The sequence below is a fragment of the Channa argus genome, chromosome 14 (assembly GCF_033026475.1).
Source record: "Channa argus isolate prfri chromosome 14, Channa argus male v1.0, whole genome shotgun sequence".
In the NCBI taxonomy this organism is placed as follows: domain Eukaryota; kingdom Metazoa; phylum Chordata; class Actinopteri; order Anabantiformes; family Channidae; genus Channa; species Channa argus.
The window spans coordinates 3,665,266-3,681,940 of record NC_090210.1 but is presented as its reverse complement, the minus strand read 5'-3'; the positions used below and the strand labels follow the sequence as shown (position 1 = coordinate 3,681,940).

Genomic DNA, 16,675 nt, shown 5'->3' with positions numbered 1-16,675 from the left:
GTTCAATTTGGGCTTCTGTAACTCAACCACTCATGCCATAACAGAACAGTTGGGCAGGTGAGGATGGGGGATATACACAGACAGGGTGGCACAATGCTCACACACACAATTCTATCACACACACACACACACACACCTCAGTTATTAGAAATGGTTTTACGTTGTGTTTGCCCTGCTTCACCCAAGCAAAACTCCAGTATATGAAACTAGACTGATGGGAATATGTGTAGTTAATAAATCCTGGAGTGTAGTTTTGGCTGGACCAAAGAAATATGAAATTCAGCCAGTGAGCTCTGAATTGCATCAGTCATGATCTATAAAAGGAGACAGACCTTGCCATATTATCCAGACATCTAGGCCAGATCTGTGGATGTATGGTGCACAGTTAAGTCACACAAAACTGAGATTGGTGTGTGTTAGGCTGTCGTCACAACACAGTTCCCTAAATTATTCAGCCTTGCTCGCAGGCAGCCGCGGGTCGCACACATCAATATTCTTCAATCCATCTGCAGTTTTGTCTCTTGTTGGCTTTGTGCTGCAGCAGTGCCAGGGGTGGGCGATTGACTACCCTGAACTAGGACTAAGAATCATCTTTTCAAATACCAGTCTAATTTGTCAGTCTAAGTTCTTATTATATTTTGAAATATTCCAACGACAAATCAAACCTTACATTGTTCCCTCACAGCATATCATAAACATCTTCACTCGGTGGCTTAGGACATCAGAACTGGTTTGCAACAGCATCTTATAAATAGGTAGCCCAGCCTACAGCCCTCATTCTCCCCCGCTGTGACCATTACAATTCACAATGAGACTGATTAAAAAGCCATACTTGCAATCAAACAATCATGTCACCCTGGTTAAAGCTTTGTGGGGGAGAAGAGCCTTTGTACTTCACTGGCAGCCATTTTAAGCCCCACTGATGCAAGTGTTCTTAAGCTTGTCATAGAACTCCAGAGGGGAACGTTAGGAAAAAGCTTGTTTTTTCACCTAGCACGCCAGTTAGCAGTGCCTGAGGACAAGGAGTGTGTGGGAACGATGTGTGTTGTTGTGGGTGTATTGGGTGTATATACACACAGGCGGCCATTTTAAGTTCTCCTTCTGTAGGGTGCTCTTAAACTGAAATTCCTTGAGGAAAGGCGTTCCAGAACTCATCAAGGCCACCCAGGATTTTTCCTTTCCCCCTCTTGCGCCAAGTATTGATGTAACATCACACCCTCCATTGTCCTTCCCTCTTGGCGACTGAGGCTCTCGGAACATGCCCTCTAAAAATATCAGCACTGTGGTCCCCAATGGGACCATGCAGAACAGAACAGAAGGTGTTTCAAGAAAATGAAAATCCCAACCCAATCCTCACAGATGCAGGCCTTTCTTGCTCTGGGGGGAAACACTTCTGACTGGAGCCAAAAGCCACACAATATAGACTTATGATTCATCCACACACACAAATGCAGAATCCACAATACGTGTTGAAATGTGAACATTTTATGCCTTTTTTACAGGGCTCCTGTGGAGGATATGCCAATATCCTTTATGAATCATTAATTTCTCTAATAGAGCACTGGGTTGAGATGCAGTAGGCCGCAGGCTCGAATCCCACCCCACCAGGTGTGGCCCCACCCAGCAACCTAGGGCCACCTTGGTGCTGGTCCTGAGCTTAGATAAAAATGGTTTGGGGCAGGAAGGGCATCCGGCATAAAATCTCCTGCCAAATCAACGTGTGGAACATGTTCTGCTGTGGCGACCCCTGAAGGGACACGACGAAAGGTTTATTTTAACCCTGTCGTTTTTGACAGCTTAGTCAAAACTGTTGGTCTAGCTGCAAGACCTCCAATGAATATATATACATATCAACAAGTAAAGGTTTGAGAGAGAGCGAAAAACCAACTGGGTGCTATGCAGTCTGCAAATCAACGTCAAACGTTAACGTCCATTTTTGAGTTCTCCCTCAGTTTTGCCTTGGCAACTTCTGAGCAGCTTCTGAACCTCTGAGTCATTTGTTAACCAGTTTTGACTAAGCTAACTACAACAGTACACCCAAAAGCAGCCACACAGACACACACCTCACAGGTTATGTCTTTGTCAAAGTTAAGAAAAAAAGAGGCCACCGTGCCACAGTGATGTTGCTGTGGTCACAAAAGCATTGAGTGCATGATTTTCTACCCGAACACGTAAATATGCTTTTTCTAATATAGGGACATTACAGTCCATCGTTTTTGGTGCTGATACAGATCTGATACCTTTACGTTTGCCGTTTTGCTTTATCTGTCGGTGTAGATTCTGATGATCCCCTGAGGGGGCCAAAACATTAGAACCACCTCTCAAAATAATCCACTCTGTTATGACTCCACTATCTACTATGACCAAAGAAACTGATAACTTATAACCTTATGTAAGAAGAATTCACGGCAGAGCATGTTGTACAGGTGGACCTAATGGAAAGGACAGAAGTGCTCTGTTGACTTCTGGAACTACAGCCTACTTGTGTTTTCTACAGCTGTTCCTCCAAAGTGGAGCTTCTTTCCTCGCAAACCTTTTTCAGTTCCTCACAGAATTAATTCTAGCAGCTAAAACCATGGTTGTCATTATAACCAGTAAATGCAGCATCTGAAGTGGCAGCATTCATCATTTTTAACAGCTGTTTCATCTAACCTGCACGTCTTGCTGCAAGCGCTTCAGTGGCATCTTCATGTCCCTATGTAACTCCTCTACAAAGAACAGACTTATGGTGAAGCGGAAGCTCAATATTTACTATGTTAGCAGGTGCCTACAGAGGCTTAAGGCCCTTGTCGTCCATAGCTTTATTCATATTTTGTAAGTCATACAATTACTTCATTGAAATGTTCCTAACACTGTAAAAAACAAAATTAGACACACTTTGCATATCCGCTGGACCCCGGCGGTTAGCGCGTCAAAAGAGTGGACGTTCAAGGAGGAAGTTTCAGAAGCGCTCAAATACAGGACAGTAAACCACTGCAGCTCAGTAACGCAGTGACGACATCTCCATCGACTCGTTAAGGACCTTTTGGTTTCATGCAATGGCCGACTATAGACACTGAAAACTAGTAGCAGCCGCAGTGTCGTGTTTTCAAAATATTCTTCTCAGGTAATAAGTTGAAATCAGATAGGATTATGAGAAAAACTTAGCAAAAACTAAAATATTTACATTATTATTTTACATCCAGGGAATTAACTACCGTTAGGATTAAATCACTTAACGTTATTTTAGTTTACATAAACAGAATAGACTGAACGTATTGGACAAGTGTGATTTCACAAGTAGATAGATATAGGTTTGCCAAAATGTGTTTATTAGATGTTTTTGGCAGCCATGTGATCTAACAGCACTTTAAAGATCTAAATTAACATTTGTAACATTTTTAGAAAACCTCTTGAGGGTATGTTTTCATATAAGCGCACAACTGCTTCATCATATAAATTAATGCATAAATCTGCAATACTTATAATTGACCATCAGCAAGATTAGCACAAAATGTAATACCAGAGGTGGAGTAGCCTGATAATTTGAAATTGTATAAGGCATTAGCTGTTTACCACCAAATGCTTCTTTTCTCAGTAGAATCCAACACATCTGAATCACTCTCTTGAAACTATTTAAACTATTATTCAAACTGTCATGTGACCAGCTGTAGTTTGTGACCCCTGCATCCTTATCTAGTAAAAACAAACGAAGATGGGATTTGCAATGGCCTAATTTTATACTATACTGATCCTTTGAGGTATGTGGATAACCATACTTGGTGTCCCCAGATTGGTACATCTCTAGAAATGTCCCGGTGTAAGTATCTGTAAGTACATTTATGAAGTAGACATGTTGTGTCTAAATGTACAAATGTAAAAAGAAAGGAAAATATATAATAAATGCCTACATGTGTGGTTATAAGTAGTATAATTTTTTTATTATTATACAAATGTATTAAATCTTTACAACACTACCTGTAGAAACGAATAGAAAACCTGAATATTACAAATCCATACCTGCATGCTCTCAAATGTTCACCTACAGACTGCGTAGCATAATGCTGAAAGTACAAACTAGTACATGTTTAGGGAGAGGGGTAGGTGGGTGGGTGCGGGCTTGACATGACAAGGTCACGTCTAACCCTGGGATTAAAGAGCCATGTTGATGCAGAGGTTCCTGTGCCTCTGGGCCTAATATAGTAATCCATCAGATCAGGACATCCTCTTCTACCAGTCTCCACAGGCTGGACAGCAGATCAATACCAGCATGCATGGAATGGCTGACAATCACATGTGGAATATGAGGGAACATCTGCAGCATGCTGAGAAAGTTTCAGCTTGCTTAATGCCCTTGTTAATTTCGTGAATCATGTTGACAATGTTGGTAACGACGAGCGCAAGGCTACACTGACCTCTGATCCATATTCGGAGAAAGTCAGTCGAAGTAAGATGATTGTAATTTGGACTGAGAAATTATTCATGAGATGAACATAATGAAAATCTGACTAAAGAATTTTAAGGTTGAATTTTCATCCTTTATCGTACTAAAAGCGCATTAATACTGCACTAATAAAATAAAATGTGCAAATCTGAATGGTGATTGACATCTTTACAGCCATGTAATATCTGTCTGAGTCCAAGTCCATCCATCATACACACTCTTGTCTCTCATGGTGCCTGGTGACATTTATCGTGCCACAACTTTCATCTTGTGAGTTGAAGAGTCCCTTGGACCCCCCACCCTTATATTATTGAGTATTTCTGCTTTTAAATATTTATAACCTTTTAATTGATATTCTCATCTCTGCTCCATTAACCCCAATAGGGACCCGTGGTCCTTAGTAGAGAAGCCTACACTTGCCCCCCACAGTATGGCCCACACACTGAGACCAGTTGAGTTCCTGAACAGCGTAGAGAGAGAGCCTGGACGTACAGGAACACTCAAAGGATAAAAAAAGACAAAGAGGTAGACACTGAAGAATCTGGCCCAGCTCCAAAACCTGAACTCGAATCGAAATCTCTTTTAAAAAATTAACTCTTACACACTTAACCTCAACGGAGAATTCATATCTAACCCTAAGCTTAGAGATTAGGTAAAATATTGAAGACTTAGACAGGGAGAGAAGGAAGAGAGAGACATAAAAGTTGTAGTTTTCCAAATGCAACATGTGATGGATGTCAGTATTTTAAACTGAAGTTGTTTTAGTTCCGGCCACAAAAGACTGAGCACAAAACCTGTTTAATCACTGAGGGCTATGTTCTTGCTTGCCTGTAGATACAGTAAATCTAGCTCCATCAGGGTTTAGACTGAATCTTTCTTTGTGCACTGAAAGACCTTGGTGTTGAAAACATCATTACCACCTCACCCATCTCCTCATTTCCCCATCATTTCCCAGAGATCCTGATACTGTGATGCTTCCTCCCTGGCAATCCACCCTACAACCACCCACCCCCAAGTTCAAATTAAGAATTTATTTTAACCAGCAAGCAGCTTCTGTAGACACATGTCGGCAGGCCTGATCAAAGGTGAGTACGCTCCTTTATCAGAGTGAGAGGGGCTGTCAGAAATAGGGGGACATTAAGATTGAATAACCTTCACACGGTTGCCGGCACCTCATTATTTAAAAATCTAAAACTTTTGCAGAGCACCCACTATATATAGGTCACGCTGCATTCTAATGCCACATGTGTCTCCAACTGCATCCTCTTCCGTGTGGATGAGATTTGGGACTCTCCACTTAGACTGTCACATCCAATGAACCCCCATCATTAAAGAAAGTCATGATCCAACAACGAGGCTGTGTGCTTGGCACTTGCCAGATTGTAAAAAATCCTCATAAGTCTGCATCTTGTAGACTATCTAGTCCCCCAGATTCCTTTTAAAGAACAAATTTTTCTTTATATTTAAGCAGAGGAGTTTGTCAAAAGACGCCCCCCCCCCCTCAAAATTACAAACACATTACAAGCTGAAAGTGTAAAAACGGTAAAAATGTTTCACAACTTGTTACATATTACAATTAAACACGTCGTGTATTTATGAAAATTTTATGATGCATGCTGAGATAAAGATAACGGAGAAAAGGTGCCAAACAATGAAAGGAAGAGTAAGGACAAACAATGAAGACAACACAGAGAGCACTACATGAAGGAGGCAGTACGTACAATCACAGGTGTACCGATAGCATCAACCACCATTAAAATCTCAAAAAAGCAACAACAACAACAAAAAAATAACCATACGAGCTTCCAAGGGAGAATGGAAATCAAGGCAGTTGAATGAGAAAGAACATTTGAACAAACCAAGTGCTGTCTTTCTCTCTCACCCTTTCTCCCTCACTCTCTCGCAGGGAGTGATAATATTGAATGGAGCGCCTTGCTATGCCATTAGTGCAGTAAAACATCAAAGGAAATGAATAATAGAGAATATGATTTTCTGAAGTGGTGGAGTGAAAGACTCCTTTCCTCTTCCTGCTGTAGTGAGCCCTGCAGTACATTGATCTGTGGGCAGCCTCAGCTAGAGTCAGAGTCTCAGACACCGCACCACTAAGCTACACTACTCCACATTATGGCCGCCCAGACACTCTCTTCAGATCTCTCAAATATTTCTATTTGCCTCAGTCCACTCCACTTTGACAGAGCTGACACCATCTTCCTAAGAAACACCTCAATCTGACATAACCACGAGTGAAAAAGAAAGGAAGGAAAAGGACAGGGATGTATATATAAGAGAGAAGAAAAAGCATGGAGCATGTGGTTATAATTACACACAGGCAGCACAGTGGTAAAGCCAAGCTGCAGATCTTAAGCCTACTCGACACTCTCTGGGTAAAAAAGCGCACTGCCTCATTAAATCTCAGATATCACACTGTTTCTGCCCCTCTATACTATGCATAATACTGTCTGTCTTGTAGAGGGCCTCTTTTGTTAGCATTTCTCCTTTGCCTTTGCTACATATCAAACATGAATGAGAAACAGGATGCAGGGCCTGCAGAATGCTTGCAGAGTCACAGAAGAGCACAACTGGGGGTCTACTTATGAGGCAGATCTTGACACCATGTCTGATTAAGCCCTTAGCTTGTCAGGAGTCTAATGGATATTGTGTCCGTGTCCGTCAAAGTGGCAAATGCATGAAAAGCAGGTAAGCATTTCCACTGCTTTTCAGTTTGACGTTAGAAAGGGCTTGTTTGGGCAGTGTTTTAACCATACAAATGGATTACTGCTGTTATGATAGACCTTGTGACACACAAGCAGCAGTTAAACATTTAAAAAGTTGGCAATGACTTATTGGCAAATATCCGGAGAAATCTCGCACCATTTTAAAAGTTTACTGCCACAAACAACTCGTTTCCCATTGACCAATAGTCAAGCTGCATCCTGAGAGGGGGTTAAAAAATAAATCAGTCAGACGAAGTCAAATGAGGAAAGTGAGAAATTAATTTGCGCGCCCTCCTGATTTCTCCACAGGCAGACATCGATCATGTGGCGGCTGTCTCCCCTCACTCTGGAGATAGAGGTTGTGGAGGGATGGAGAGAGGGGAGATTCGTGTGTCTGAGGGGGTCGTTTTAATCAGGCACACTCATTAGCTCTGGTTTGGCTCTGGATGACAGGAGGTCTCCAAAGCAAGTCTGCCTCTTATGCCCAGTTCTTCATCCCTTGAGCTGGGGTTAGATGGGCTAAGGAGGCAGTTTCTCTCCACAGAAGAACCCACACATAACTATCAGTACACCTTAACACAGCAACAGATAGCTAGATATTGCTCGGCTTTTTCCAGAGATGCACAAAACTGGACAAGACGAGTTTACTTGTACTTCTGGTCAATTAAAAGCATGAATTAGATGCATAGAAGAGAGAAAACTGAAAACATTTACATTTTTTTTTTAGGTCTGCACTTTATTTGCAGCAAAGTGCTTCAAATTTAATGTAATACATTTCAAGAATTTAAAAAAAAATCCCTTTAAATACCTGCTGGACACTAAAGCACAGGTTTGCAGAGACATAAAAAAAAAAAAAAAAATAGAACATAATACCGTAGTCATCAGCAGCTGAGAAATGCTGGAATCTATTGTAGTGGTGCATGCAGCTCCTGAATTTCTCACAGGAGCACTCAGGAAGCCGTGGGTAAATGCTGGACTAATGTGGCAGCCTAGGAGTACCCAGGGTCCCCAGCCTGCTGGGCAAAACCATCCATATCGGGTTTAAAATAACCACGCCTGAGACTTAACCTTTACCAGAGACAAATGAAATGAAAATATACAGTGTGGTGCATCAGGAGCAGGTTTCATTCATAGGGGGCTTTCTGCTAGCCTGACCTGAATTACCGCTCTGTTCCTGGAGGGCCACTGTGAATGGCACACACGGAGACAGGACACATTCATCTGGGTAGCTCTATTCTACATCATACAGAAGGTTGGGAAACAAAGCGTCTAAAAAAAAAAAAAGGCAGGAACACACAGAAACACAAGGACAGCTATAAGCACACCTGCATGTATGCATGCTCACAAACGAATAAGGAGAGCTACACCACTCGGCCCTTCTCTTATAAAAACCCATGCGACCGTGCAGGAGACAGTGTAAAAACCTCAAAAACAGGAAACGTACTTTATTTCATTCTGACAGACACACACGCAAACACACACGCAAAGACACATGATCCACTTTCCAGCTGAAATTGATGAAATATGAATTGGAGCATTACCGCTTGGAATGGCAGTCTGCCCAGGACTGTGCTGGTCCTCTGTCACATTGTCTTCTACTGCCAGAAAAATTGAAAGGGGAGAAAAAGAGGGAAAGAAACAGTTAACAGTGAAAAACAAGTTTGGCTCATTGAGATTTCCTTCTTTTTTATTATTTACTATTGAGATTTTCTGTATGGAAACTCCAGGAGATTTCAACAGCTTTCGACAGCTCAACCTGTGGTTTGGGAATCCGTGCGAACCTTTCACATGTATGAGATTTGGCAACAAGGCAAACAGGCACCCACGTAAATAACATATTGGACTGGGTAATGACTTGATGAATTATGAACGTCTCCCATGAAACGTCCTCCGAACATCAACAGTGACCAAGTGAAAAACACCTTGATGACTGCATTAGTGGGAAGGCTGCAGCGCGCCCTGGTTTTGCTAAATTAGACAGGTATCAAAAAACAGATTTGTAGATTCAACTAGAAACAGAGAAGCCTACAGCTTACTTTGATCCAAACTTAAATGAAAAGAAAACTGTATATTTTGCACGATATATGTTCTGCACTACGAGTCATAACAGCAAAAGTAAAGAGCATTTGCTCTTTAACAGGGTGACCGACAAAATAGTGATGGCTTGATCGGCACTCACATCCGCTCATTAGGTGCATAGCAACTAAACCACTTTTGACTTTCTGACAACAGCACTGGCCTTGAAAAACAAGACTTCTGTTTAGTAAAAGGTAGGAACCTTTTACATTGGAGCCTTTTTGGAACTGGTGAGAGTTCCTTGTGGCATGTCAAGTACAAGAAATGAAATGGATTTTAACAGCGGGAAGAGAACAAAAGAGTCTCCCACCTGTTCCATGTAAAATGAGGGTCTCACTGAGGACTTCTTACGCCTCTGCGTTCCACCCCTGCAGTTGAAATGCATTCTCCATTATGTCTTTTCTTTCTAGCCTTTCATTTTCTTGGGCAAAGAGGAAGGGGGAGTCTGACAGGACCTCCCAGTAGGGGAGTGTGGCAGTGACTGCCAAAGCAGAAACTGGCGCACTTTTAAAATCACACAAAATATCCTGTACTTTGCATAATTAAGGCAGGATCCTATGGTGGCAGAAGCCTTTCCCTCAGGGGAGCAAGAGTCAGTGTCAAGCAGCGTGTCAAACCTCAGTGAAAAATGAAGAGGAAAGCGTTGAGCTGTTTTTTTTTTTAATTTTTTTTATGAAGATGGCAAATGACGGAGCAACTACGTTTTACTGTCAGGCCTTGTCCAACCAAAACCCAAGTTTTATTCAAAATAAACTTTCTAAAACAAATGGCAATATTCGTTTCAATATATAAAAATGGGTCTGATTGCAACCATTTCCTTCATTAAATCAACGCCATGCAAAATATGCTATGGCTCCAGCAATGAATTAGCTGAATAGATAAATAAAAGTGACGGAAAGACAGTGCTGGACACCATGGGGGTGCATCCCTCGGCACCACCAAGGAGGACCGCCTCAGCCAACGCAGAAACCTTGTCCTGTTAGAGGAGGCCTCAGCGACTGACGCCCTGAGAGTTTAATGAGTTTCTCCAGCACTGTTGAGTGCCTTGCATGTAGGATCATTTAAATGGGCTAGGGATAGGGGGTCCTAATAAATCCCCCATGGCTCTATCAGAGATTGGTGGTGAGAGCTGGAGTTTTTGTTTTGATTACCATCCCTGTTGGTGAGATGAGGGAGTTCAGGCAGAAAATTCAGTTTCACAATGCCATAAGAACTTAAACATAGCAGCGGCTTGTGATGATTTGTCACCACTGTGAACTTATTAAAAGTTTTGCCATTTAAAGTAAACCACTTCCATCACAGTGCAAATTCTTTTCCCGTTTGCACCTGTCTTCTGGATAATTAATAACTAGCTGGGAGTGATCTTAGAGGGCGAGCTGTCAAGTAAGGGCAAACTCCTGTGATGTTTCTTACCAGGTGGACATTTGATCAACAATTATGACGCAGTCGACACACAAACAGCCGGACAGGTTTAATTAATAGACTCTAAAGCTCATGATCACCTTATAATGACTATAACTTCAACTGAATACAAGTCAGCCCACACTGTTTTTAATGCATCACTGCTATCAGTTAATTAATGTTTGACAAGGTACAGTGTATCACTCGGTTGGTGACAAACTGTAATCACGCTGCTAGGTTCTGTTGATACAATACCAAACACACATGGGACCATTTCGGCGCTGCTCCTTTGATTTTCAAAATGCGGCGCAGGAAAAACATAATCCCACAACAAGTGGCTCAGTCTTAAAGGCCACTAATTAACACACTGGCCACACACAAAAATGAATGTAAGGCAACTGTCATTATAGTGTGAGTGACAATCCCCAAGACAGGACATTGCCTTTTTAGGGATGAATTAATTTTCTACAGCTAGGTGAGCGAAACAAGAAGCGAAACACAAAGCACAGTGTAAAAAAACAAAACGAAACAAATTTTAAAAAAACACACTGATCGGCACATGCACGGCCCGTGAAATATCACAACTGCAAAAACTAATGATTTAATAGACATGAATAAGCAAAACATGACATACTCTCAGCAGCTTGGACCATTGCTAATCCATCAAACGGTTTCTGCTGTGTAAGAGGCTACAGTAGAGGAGTGTGTACATGCACACAAAAGTGTGTGCACTGTATATACTTTAGTTCTTTTTTTTTTTATCAGAATTGCCACATATCTGTGTGCGTATGCTAGTGTGCATTGGTATCCACAGCATTTCTCAGACACACACACAAAAAAAGCTCTGAGTGTGTTCCTCGATATGCGTGACTCATCTGCTTGGTTTCAGCCAGCTTGGACGATACAGTGCCGAACACAATGGCTGTGTAATCCGCCCTGACTGACCGGGAAGGAGACGCTCGCCACAGGGACTACAACTCAATTTAGCTTGGGTCAAGAGGTCAACCCTCCTCAATTAGGGCTGGGAAGGGAGGGAGGACGACACATACTGCACATGAATAACTTTCTTAATGAGCATTATTTGAACTGGTGATTAGTGTCATAAATAATTTGCAATAGAGGAGCGTGTTAATCACATTGCATAATATTTGTAATCCTTTCTATACTCCCATTTACAGTAAACAATCTAAAGTGCACTTATTCAAATAAAAAAAAAATACACTTCACTAGTAGCAATATAAAAATGTCATGGATCAATAATCCCATTATAAAATTATTGCAAGTGCAGCTTAGAAAAACATATTAATGCTATTCATAGAGGCAAATGAGACACATGCAAATAAGCCCAGCAACGTTTCATTTCGTTTGCAGCACTGGTGGAAATCAATCATTGTCTCGGAATCACCATGTGGCAGACAATCCATGACAAGAAGAGAGACACATGCCATGGAATAAGAAGAGATATCGGCCAGCTCCCGCGACACCCAGTCCAACACAGTGAGCCGCATGTCAAGAGCACTGAAAGCCGTGCTAATGGGATTTTTCCACGGCTCCATCATAATTTCCTTAATGATAATTCTAACCATATTTTTGTGTCACATTAGAAAAGTGTTAATGGGTGTTATGCCACAGATCATTAATTGTGAACAGCTTTATAAAAAGTCAAAATGATGGGAAAAAAATAGACTGAAATACTGTTCAAATCAAGACAAGGCCATTATTACTTTAAATGTTAAACACATTGAATACAGCATATATTACAAATGAAAAGCCTCATTTCTTTTTGAGGATATTTTTTTCTGAAGAAATACTTAAGGTTAAAGGTGCAGCCACACTTTGGTGGCTGTGCATCCACACAGGCTTATACAGATCAGGACTTACACGGGACATGGTTATTCATTTCTGGGCATAATAGACATGGTGGAGAAATAGCTTCAAATCATGGCAAATGTAGATTTTAAAAAATAATATCTGTTTTTCTTTGACATGTCAAATTGTAGCAGCAGTCAAAGTTGCCTGACATGAAAGGAAATAAAATGTACTTTACATCTGGTCTATTTATGTCCTAGAAGAGGAATTTTAGGTCAAAATGTATAATTATTTTTATTTTTAATTTGCCTTTCAAAGATTTCATTTAAACAATCTGTTCTGTGAGGTTTACATTTAAAATCATATTTTCTTTCCCGCATTGGCAGGTCAAGACTCCTCAACCGTGTCACAATAAATTTTGGCTCCTCACAAAACATCAAATATTTATGGTGCAAATGACACTGCGCTGATTTCAGGATTTCAACTGTTGTAATTAACTAAATAAAGCAGAAAACATATTTGTATATGCAGATGACAGACCTGGAAACTTTCCCTAAGCCAATAAATACGCGAGGACTGACGCTTCACGACGTGTCATTTGTGCTTCGAATGAAAATCTCAACCTGTCCGCACATTATTCAGGAAGTGCTGTAGGACAGACAACGTGGCAGTCATCACACGTTACATGCAAGATTTGGAGTGAGATCCTCCTTCCTTGCTGCTCCTCACTGACTGAGGCAATGTGCTGACCTCCGCACATCAAAACAAAATTACAATGTGCCTACAGTTGAGAAATGTAGAAGGCTCAGGATTGAGTAAATGTCAGTAGCTAGGTTGAAGTGTTTGCATATAAGCGAATGATGTATGGTCTCGTCCTGTGCCATTTATTCCCCCAAGCAATAACGTAGCCGGATCTGTCTCTCAGACTTAATTGAAACGGGACTTGTAATGTTGCCCTTTTCCTCATAGGGACCAAAAACATAACCTCTGACTCCCAGAAGCAGCCAATACTAAGGAAGTGGGTGTGTGTTGGGGTACACAAGGGAAGAAGTGCCAACTGTCATAGCATTATTTTATCAACTCCTCTACAGGCACCCCACACTATCCATACCAGTGTCTCAGACACCGCACACGATGCCCGCTCTACCTTGGCTTCACTTCTATTTTCGCTCCTGCAGAACAAAGTGTTCTTTCTGTGCAAAAACAGAAGCGTCCACATTGACCACCGCTTCAAGTCAGCAGAAGACAACCTAGAAAAGTGAAACCTGACCTCTGAGAGCCCATTCTGGCCACAAAAACATGCAGCACACGCAGTCACAGGTTCACACACAGGCATGCATACAAAAGAGAAACAAAAGAGAAATAGAAAAATGACTCGCACAAACAATAGTGGAGAATACAGTGTCAAGCAAGGACATGCTCTACACTGGAAAGTTATTGTGGACATCTGTATGAGTGTGTCTCTGTCCCCGAGGACAAAGATAGACAAAGAACAATAATAATAACATCTGCCTGGCCTTCCTTGGGTCTGATCCAAAACAGGGAAATATCTATGACGTATCTGCATTTGTGCTCTGCTTGAGCAGTCGGAATGAAGACATAAAAGTCGCTATGTTTTGTGTGCGCCGCATTTTCCTAATTTAAATTTTAGTGACAATAATAAAACAAACAATGTCATCACTCAGACTTCATTTGCATACTGATTTGCTAACACTCTGTCCCTCTCTGTCGCACACATACATGTACACAAACCTTAACAGATGTTCTTCTGAATGCACACACACACACACACACTTGTAGCGTGTAGGCATGCAGACAGGAGACGATTATATATAGGTGATGTGTCTTTTGAGAGTAGCAAATGTCACACCAACTAACAAAAAAAAACAGTCAATGCCAATCTGGTCTGAGAAAATGGGAAATCTATGTATACAGCTGTTCACTGTGAATAGAGCAGTGCAGGTGTGGAAACAGAATGTGACAATTTTAAGATGTGCATGCACTCACATTTCCACCCTCTCCTGGGTATTGATTTAAAATGGTGGCTGCATGAATGTACTAGTGCAGACCATGTAATCTTCCTTTGAGATGAAGACTTCCGAGAACGAAAGGGGGAGCGAGAAAAGGGCTCCACAGACCACAAGCTGGGAATGTGAAATTGTGGACAATTATTTGCTGAGCAAAATACAATGCCTGCCAGATGAACTGGAGCTCAACCTCCAAAGCGCAGCAGCTCCCCTACCAAAATGCTACAGAGAAAAGTAGTGTCTGAATATGTGCATGGGAGAGTGTGTGCATGTTGCTCGCTCTTTCTCTCTAACCCCTACACCCCACAGCCCAGACACAGATGGACGATCAAATTACTACTGGTCCAACAGTTTAATAAAAGGACAAAAGTAACAAAATGGCACAAAAATCATACACATTATCTGCAGTGTATGTAGTGACATGCGGTGCAGTCCTAAAGTTTTCACGCTTGGCGCAGATAAATCCAGATGTTTAGAAGTTTGTAATGAGCACGTCAAATTAACACCTAACACATATCCCACCACGAATTTCTCTCTTTTTTTTAAAGTATCGTGCGTGCAAAGGCATACACAACACGCACACGGACACAACCTATCCCTCCCTTTTCATAACATATAAAATGTTTCCTCCTTAGTTTCTCAGACGGGTAGGGGTGGAGGGGGGAGAGAGGCGTCACGTGACTCTGCACCCCATTCCACCAGACGACTTAAGTTCTGACCAGGAGCGTCTTTAACATATCCAGATGTTTAGCAGCGTCGGCGCTGCACTGTTGCTCGCTAAAATCTCCCCGCACTGCCCCTGCACTTTAAGTAGCATTGCAGCCCAGTCTGAACTGACGCTTGTCCCCGATGCCACATAGCCTACATGCAGCCGATTTTAATGCGCAACATAACAGGAAGACTTCCAAAGGCGTCAAAAAAAAAAAAAAAAAAAAGGAAGACAGTTAACATTTCAGCGACAAGTTCAGTTCATGTTCGTCCAGACTTGTCACCACCTTAAAATGAAATAATCTGAGAGCCACCAAACACAGGCTTATCACTTACCTTTCAGTGATCTTGGTTTAGCTTGCTTGCGGCGCGACATCCTATAGAAAACGCTGAAGTTGCTCAGTTTCTGCCTGCTAAATTGTGTAAGACGGGATAGTCTAAAGGTTCAGTCTCTCTAAATTTCACTGGCCAAAACCGCCGCTGCCGTTTTACCATTACAGAAAGATGCAACTTTGCCCTTGCCGCGCGGTCTAAACACGAATAAGCTGTTATTTTGTGATGAGTAGGTGGATGTTATAAAATCCAATTAGCCCGATCGGTATAGGCGACTCTGTTTAGTTGAGCTAGGTATCGGGAAAAGTGTGAGAATAGAGTAATCCCGTCATGCGCTTCCATTCTCCGGGAAAACACACACGCGTGTGGGCATGATGTTCGCTTAGAAATAAAAGCGGAATATTTGCTTTTCGCCTCTCATCTCAAATGCATCCGCGTGAGAAAGACATCAGCAAAACGCCTCCTGTGAGAGTGCAAAAAAAAAAAAAAAAAAAAAAAATGCAACAAAACCCCAAAAAAGGAGGAAAAATATGATAATTACACTTTTCACTTCATATCCACCTAACAGCATCAAAACTACTATAGACTCTTCCTTTTCTCACTCCAGCCAGCTAATCATGAATTAGTTTCGGAATCTGATCTAAGTCTACGTCTAAATTGCTCTTAAAAGAGGATGAAGAAGCAGAGAGAAGATGGAAGCTCCCTCCTCATCACAAACCTGCAAGGTCTTGGACTGCGCTGTCGCTCCGGTAGTCCACATAATAATGGAAAATGGAAGCAAGGCCCCCAAAGCCATCAGGATGGCTCCAGAGGGGGCCCCTACCCCGCAGGGACTCGCTCTGTACGTAATCACTGAGGAAATCATTGTCAGCCTGCCTGCACTCACACACAGACAGAGAGGCATGATTAAAATCCTAGGGATCATGGCAAGATGCGGATTGCTGGATCTGCTGGTCCCCGGATCCGGAGTCGAACTCTAAACCCAAAGTCGGCTTGCTCACCCTGGCGTCTCCTCTGCCTCAGCTCACCGTCGGCCACTCTCCGTCTACGGCAGACGGACTGGTCCCCCTTCTGGTAGAAATGGTTAAGCAGAAAGACATTTTCTTGTGCGGCTGTTGACATATATGAAATGTAATGGCTCACAGTGAATGTTGGGATGATCCGTTTATTTACAAATTGAATTT

At 41.9% G+C, this 16,675-nt stretch overlaps 1 protein-coding gene across 6 annotated transcripts in view; it reads right to left on the bottom strand.

The window, feature by feature from the left end:
• znf521 (zinc finger protein 521) overlaps nucleotides 1-16,384 on the bottom strand; it is an 88,995-nt gene extending 72,611 nt beyond the window's left edge. The window contains exons 1-2 of one of the 6 annotated variants that reach the window (XM_067475549.1): nucleotides 16,210-16,384; nucleotides 8,679-8,735 (exon numbers count right to left, since the gene is read on the bottom strand). Coding sequence is in view for 3 of the 6 variants with exons in the window: in XM_067475546.1 (XP_067331647.1) it covers nucleotides 8,679-8,735; nucleotides 15,495-15,534 (97 nt within the window). In the remaining 3 variants the exon portion in view is untranslated. The other 5 variants (XM_067475550.1, XM_067475546.1, XM_067475547.1 and 2 more) reach the window with 5 other exon arrangements.
• Nucleotides 16,385-16,675: the final 291 nt, after the last annotated feature.